Here is a 6,529-nt window from a genome sequence, read left to right as displayed (position 1 = left end):
AACAACAGTAGCCTACTTCCAACATTGCAGATTTTATTCAAGATCCGGAGAGAGAGAGAGAGTGATGTGTGTGTGTGTGTGTGCAGTAGGCGTGTGTGCGTGTGTAGACATGTAGTAACAGACGTGGCAGTCTGAGACAATGTCAAAAGCAATACTTCAAACATGGTATAGTATCCAAGATCCTCTAGCTTATTATTTTACTGTATAAGTAAATGCTTCCTCGTTTACTCTCATGTGCATAGAGTGATAAACATCAGCAACAAACATGGACCATTCAAACAATTGACGTCAAATACAAAATGTGCAAACATACAACATAGGCTTCATGAACGTCTAGTTAATCATAAGAATTGTGGTGGGAATAATGAATAATACTCAGAAACAAAAAAAAGTGTCGCACACCAATAAAGTCTTTTTGAGGAGCTGGCCACTCGTGTCAAAGAAAATAAAGAAAATGATGCACACTTTGCTCCATGTTATATTTGTTGTGACGTGGCCCCTGGCCCCCTGGAAATGTCACTTCACAACAAATATAACATGGAGGAGAGTGAGCGGCATTTTCTTTATTTTCGTTGAATACTTAACACACTAGATATGTCCAACTGTTAACTGTCATCTATTCAGTTGAGTAGCCCACAGGACCTCATAGGCTAGGTGATGTCTCCTCTTAGACAACGGCTCCATTTCCTGTGTGCGTAATTTAACAAGCCTGCCTACCTCCACATATAGGAAGAAGTAAACATTTGCCACAGAATAACTCTAGCATCCTCACCACAGAATCACACCGGTTAACCAAAGATACATGCTGTCACAGCATGGAACACGCTAACCTAGTATATGCTAAAGGGTCCTTGTCATAGCATGATGTTAGCTAATCAAAGTCAAAATGAGCTTAACTTGGTATTAGTTAGTCAAAGCTGAAAGATCCTTATCATAGCATATTGTGCTAGGTAACTAGTGCTAAAGGGCCCATGTCATAGCTAACCAGCACTAAAGGGCCCTTATCATAGCATTGTATTAAAAAAGCAAAGGCCCTCCTGGAAAACTCCCATTGTCATTGTGACGCAGCACTCCATATATCACTGCACAGTGCACACAATGAAATTGCATTTATGCCTCACCCGTGTAAGGGGGAAGCCTCAAGGGAGCAGTGCGGCGGGATGGCATCATGCTCAGGGTACCTCAGTCATGGAGGAGGATGGGGAGAGCACTGGTTTCCCCACCAACCTGACAATTCGGGAGTGAGACTGCCAACCTTTGGGCTGCGAGACTGATGCCCATACTGCTTACCCACGACTTCCCAGGTATTTGGGTCCCCAAACTAAACACTATCACGGCATAGGGTAAACGTATCCCAAGACTACCATTGTCTGAGCAGCCCTTCCTCTCTACTTCACCACCCTTTACAAAACAAAACGAGAAAAAAAACAATGCAAAAACAAACATCAAGGACACAAATGATTCCGTTGAACCTGCAACCAGTTTACAGACGAGTTTGTCTGAGCACCTCTTCATATTTTCCGTAGAAGTTGTCGGCGATCTTCCTCCACTTGTCGTATTCTTCATTGGACAAGACTATCTGGAGATACAACTTGATCTGCTCCTCAACGGTGGGTATGCACTGCTGCTCTGTAGAGGGGGCAAAAGAAGAAGACATCGTTAGACATCATATAGGGGAAGATATGAAGAGTTCAGATGCAAAACCCCCTAAGTGCCATTTCAGAAAATAATCTTAATTCATTTTTATTTAATACAAAGCTATCAAAATTGCATATTTTTTATTTTATTTATGTAATATAACTATTTATATGTATTATCAAGTACATGCATGTAAACCAAACCAACAACAGGGTTCTCTAAAAATATAGAAGTGCAGGTCTTCAGAAATGGAGTTAGGGGGTTTTGCATCTGAACTCTTCATATCGTTTTCATTGCTGCACAGTAGAGGGGAAAAGGAGGAAGAGCATTGTATGATGGATTCGCTGTTCTGAGGGTGAGAGTTATTTATTAAACTGGTACAAATCTTCCTGTCACACATATACATACTGATATACTCACATAACCATCTATGATACCACAAACTTAACACCCACCCACCCAAACACACACACACACACACACACACAGAGACACACACACACACAGACACACACACACGCGCGCGCGCACACACACGCACACACGCGCACACACACACACTTATCACAACACAAGAGGCAACTTACTTTTCTTGTTGAGGCAGTTGCAGCGTAGGAGAGTGTTGAGCAGAATGGCCCCCACCGCCACCACACACAGCACCACGCCCCACACCCTCTTCACATTGCCCTCCTGTCGCTGTGCTGGCTTTGATCTGGCGAAAATCCTTTCGCCCACTGTTAATGAAAACACATTAGATATATTATTATCCACGCCACACACCTTCTTCAGGCTGTCATACAATGCATTGTCATTGCTCTAGTTGCAGTGATGACGATCCTCTCGCCCACAGCTGGGACACCTATTAATGAAATCACATTAGACATTAATATCCACTCCTCACACCCAGGGCTTTGAACCAATGTTTTTTTCCAAACGGTTCGTTCCGAACAGAAACGGAATTATAACGTTTCCGGTTATGCGTTCCACCAATAAATTGACGTTCCCGAACCGGTTAGAAAAAAAAAATACTGTTCCCGGAACGGTTAATTTCGTTCCTGAAAGCTAATTACTCCCATAGGCCTAACTGATGTTAATTAACCAAGAAAGACGGAAGTGCAAATGAGTCAGCCTACATTCCAAACTGTTTATTCAAGCAGATGAAAAGAATATCCTCCAGAATTTTGTCATTTAGGGACGACCTAAGCGGAGAAGCGGAGAATAAACCTCAATGATGAAAATGCACGCTCCACGCTGACTTGGGTCACAGGGAGCGCTATGATGGACATTGTGAGTTTGTGCATATTTAAAGCGGCCATGGATGCCCAATAACGTCGAACATTCTTGGTGCGCTTTACACGCGCTTCTCTGCAATGTCTTACAATGATGCAATGGAAACTTTGCCCTTAGTGGTTTCTCTTATTTAAGATGTGGAGTGGAGACTTTGTAATCCCTCTCTCCATTCAGTCAGAGAATGTCAGATGTCACACAGGACGTGAACCTCAGCCGTCATGGTAACGTGCGCAGGAAAATAATTACTTTTTTGTTTTGTTTGAGGAACGGTATTAACCGGTATTAACCGGTTACCATTATTTTTAAATAAGTGTTCCTGTTCCAGAACATAAAAAATAATAACGTTTCCGGTTTCGTTTCTGTTCCCTGTAAAATACAAAAAGTTCCCGGTTTTCGTTTTCGTTCCTTGAACCGGTTCAAAGCCCTGCTCACACCCTCTTCTCCTTATCGTGCTATACCGTAATAACGACAATCCTCTCACCCAGTGTTAGGACACCTGTTCATGAAAACATATACACCTGGACACATTAGACGATTGTTAGGTTTACGTAGCCTATAAAAAGAAGATTTATAACATACAGTATGATCAATAAATAACACACCAGAGCATGTTAACATATTTATTGTAAAGTAAACATTTAAAAGTAAAGAGAAATGTACTCCTTTACAGATTAGGAATTATTACCTAACATGGCTCAATCCATGGAATTTAAACAGTCTATAGTATGTCTGTGCTCAAGGTGCATGAAACACTTGCAAAACATTTAATTAAACTAAAACGACCCTGTTGTGGTCACAATTTGTGAGTCTATATGTATGCCAACTGACAGTGATAGTCTTTGTACTTTTCTGGCAGAGAAAAGATGGCCAGCAATTGAGTAAATACACCTAAAAATACGGCGGCAAACAAATAAGAAAGCCTGTAGTCTGTTGCGGCCAAAACAAATGATTCAAACAGGGAAACAGAGCAAAACATCAAGGCATTTGCAGCGTTTACACATGCCATATGGCTGCACTTACCCAAAGTGGCAGAAGAGTGATGACCAGGTTCTCTGTAGACCTCACATTGGTAGCCCTCTGTGTCTGTCATGCTGATCAGGGCCTGGACTCTCATCTGATTGGTTCCATCCCCATTGGTCCGTGGACCAATCAGCTCTACTCCCCTGTAGAGAGGAACTCCATCTTTGGTCAGCTGGATCGTCACTCCTGATAGGTCAGACCCGGTCACATGACACTGAAGAGATGATTCGGAACTGTCAGGGATCGGTTTGGCAAAAACTTGGACATCAATAGCTGTAGGAGCACACACAATAAAAAATATGTTAAAAATGTCTTTATCTACATTCAGACACAGATGCAAACAGAAAATACACTTAATGTAATTAAGTAGGCTAAATGCCGTATAGACTCTAAATTCAATTCTATTGAAGTGTCTCTGTTACACTGAACATATAGCTTCCACTAATCCTGAACTACTATTTGTCTACTGATTAGCTATTACTAAGTCGCTGTCACTTGCCCTCTCCTGATTGGCTCACCATGGGGAGAGGATGTCACTTCCTGTCCCCAGGCAAGCCTCTTCCTGTGCAGGCTGCTGTGAGTGGCGCGGCAGCCGTCCTGGTTGAAGTGACTGTAGACGTGGTTACGGATCTGGTTCCTCAGCAGATGTCTGTTCCACCGTAGTGCTGTAGGGGCGGCCATCTTGGACTGTGGCAGCCATGTTTGGGTCTGGGGGTCAAAGGTCAGGAAGTCATCACCGTTGACGCCCCACTGCTCCAACGGGAAGAGTGTTGTGTCGTTAAAGGAGCAGCCGTGACGCCTCTGAAGAACCGCTGCAACAGAGAATATCACGTCACATATCAATGCATCAGGTCTCATCATTAACTTTTTTGCTGGACCATGTGGCTAGTGGTTTTCTTGAAGCACTAATCAGCTTTTCTACTAACCATAGTTTTGACTGTTTATCATGACACTGCTAATCTCTGAAGTCAAAGGGCTTAAATGGGAACTTCTGCCAATGTGCACGCTTCCCTTGACTTGTCAGTACCCGGTAATTCTTTGGCTCAGCTCTTTCCGAGATCTGAGCTATTCTAATGGGGGCAGACTTTGTTCACATTAAATACCTTCTTAACATAGGCCTACTCCAAATATTATCCCAAATGTTATTACTGTTTGCTAGTTGTCTGCTATGTTGCATAACCTTTTGGATGTTATTGGGAATAAATCAGAATGTTTTTTTATGTAAACATACTCTGCTCCCACAATGACCTGGATCTCGGAAAAGCTGAAGAAAGAAAAAAAATTATCAGGTATTGACAAGTCCAGGGTAGTGTGAGCAGTACAACTGCATGTTGAAATTGGCAGAAGTTGTCCTTTAAGGAGGGCCAATGATGTGAACATTGTGAAAACATTTTAGATAACTTAAATACAAGCAACTGATGTAAATGGTCAAATAATAGGATAAACTGAGATATGTCATACCCAAGCATACCGGTAAGTTACATTCATCCTATTTTTTAAGTTACTTACCTGTTGTGTTGTTGAGTACTTGCTGTATCTCCTGAAGGCACTGGATCATCTCGTAGTACTGTGCCTGGCAGGCCTGGTCTCTGTTCTCCATCTCACTGGAGCTGAAGGCCAGGTCTGCCCACTGCTGCTGGAGCTGCTCCCTGAGTTCGGGGCTCTGACACTGGGACACCACCTCCCCGTCCAGCAGGATGGTCTGGAAGAAGCGCGGCTCACTGCCCCCCGGGGGCCTGTACACCGTCTTCTGGAACTCCAGACTGTGGAGGCCTGTGATCATAGACATAATAACTATATCAACAACAACAACAACAATCATAATCATAATAAAACTCCAGGCTGTGGAGACCTATGATCATAATATTGATTATGACAACAAAAACAAAAACAACAACAACTGCTGCTACTACTACTACAAGGTACTGTCTACAACTGCTACTACTAATTATTAGGCTACTATTACTGCCACTACTACTACTACAACAACTACTACAACTACTACTACTATGACTATTACTACTACTACCACTACTCCTATTGCTGCTATTTCTATAAGAACAACAACAAGAAAAAAAAAATCAACAACTACTACTAATACAAAACAACAGCCTTGTAAGCCAACAAGTAATTTAGAACCAGGCCAAACTCTCACTCACGAAGGTGTAGTGAAAGTAGACCGCATATTTGTATGATTGCGCCATCCAGGTTTTTTTTTTGCCTTTCAGCGAATAATTCATGTCAATGTGTAATTGTTTTTGTTTATGTAAGTAGCAGCCATCATCAGTGGGGACGTGCCAAAGCAGTTAGACAGGCTCCAGAGTATCAGGGCAGCTCATCAGTGACACTGCAGTTTGTTGCACCAGTAGACACTATTGAGCAGCCAGCACGCCCACTCAGGCTTTGCTGAAAAGACTCAACATCTTAATAACTTTGCTATGGAATGACACTGAGTTTGAAGTAAGATATTAAGACTTGGTCATTGCAATGTATGTGATATGTAAGATGTAAGGTTATAACAGGCTCTGCACGAAGGGGTTAACCTTTATTTAGGACAGTTTGGGATGGTGACGGGAAGTTT

At 42.4% G+C, this 6,529-nt stretch overlaps 1 protein-coding gene across 1 annotated transcript; it reads right to left on the bottom strand.

Moving 5' to 3' along the window:
• Nucleotides 1–2,454: 2,454 nt before the first annotated feature.
• Nucleotides 2,455–5,737, bottom strand: LOC134460534 (patr class I histocompatibility antigen, alpha chain E-like). Its single transcript, XM_063212913.1, has 5 exons — nucleotides 5,458–5,737; nucleotides 4,467–4,760; nucleotides 3,903–4,221; nucleotides 3,410–3,424; nucleotides 2,455–2,497 (listed from the first exon to the last, which is right to left on the bottom strand). Exons 1-5 carry the CDS (start codon nucleotides 5,735–5,737, stop codon nucleotides 2,455–2,457), a joined length of 951 nt encoding a protein of 316 aa, XP_063068983.1.
• Nucleotides 5,738–6,529: the final 792 nt, after the last annotated feature.

This window comes from Engraulis encrasicolus, chromosome 13 (genome assembly GCF_034702125.1).
Source record: "Engraulis encrasicolus isolate BLACKSEA-1 chromosome 13, IST_EnEncr_1.0, whole genome shotgun sequence".
NCBI classification, from domain to species: Eukaryota; Metazoa; Chordata; class Actinopteri; order Clupeiformes; family Engraulidae; genus Engraulis; species Engraulis encrasicolus.
Note: the sequence above shows the minus strand (reverse complement) of the source record. Positions and strands in the feature narration are given on the sequence as shown.

Coding starts and splice junctions, on each gene's coding strand:
- LOC134460534 (XM_063212913.1), bottom strand. CDS start 5,737: ATGTCTATGATCACAGGCCTCCACAGTCTGGAGTTCCAGAAGACGGTG. Junction 4,761..5,457: donor AGTACTCAACAACACAACAG/GTAAGTAACTTA, acceptor TCTCTGTTGCAG/CGGTTCTTCAGAGGCGTCAC. Junction 4,222..4,466: donor AGTGACATCCTCTCCCCATG/GTGAGCCAATCA, acceptor GTGCTCCTACAG/CTATTGATGTCCAAGTTTTT.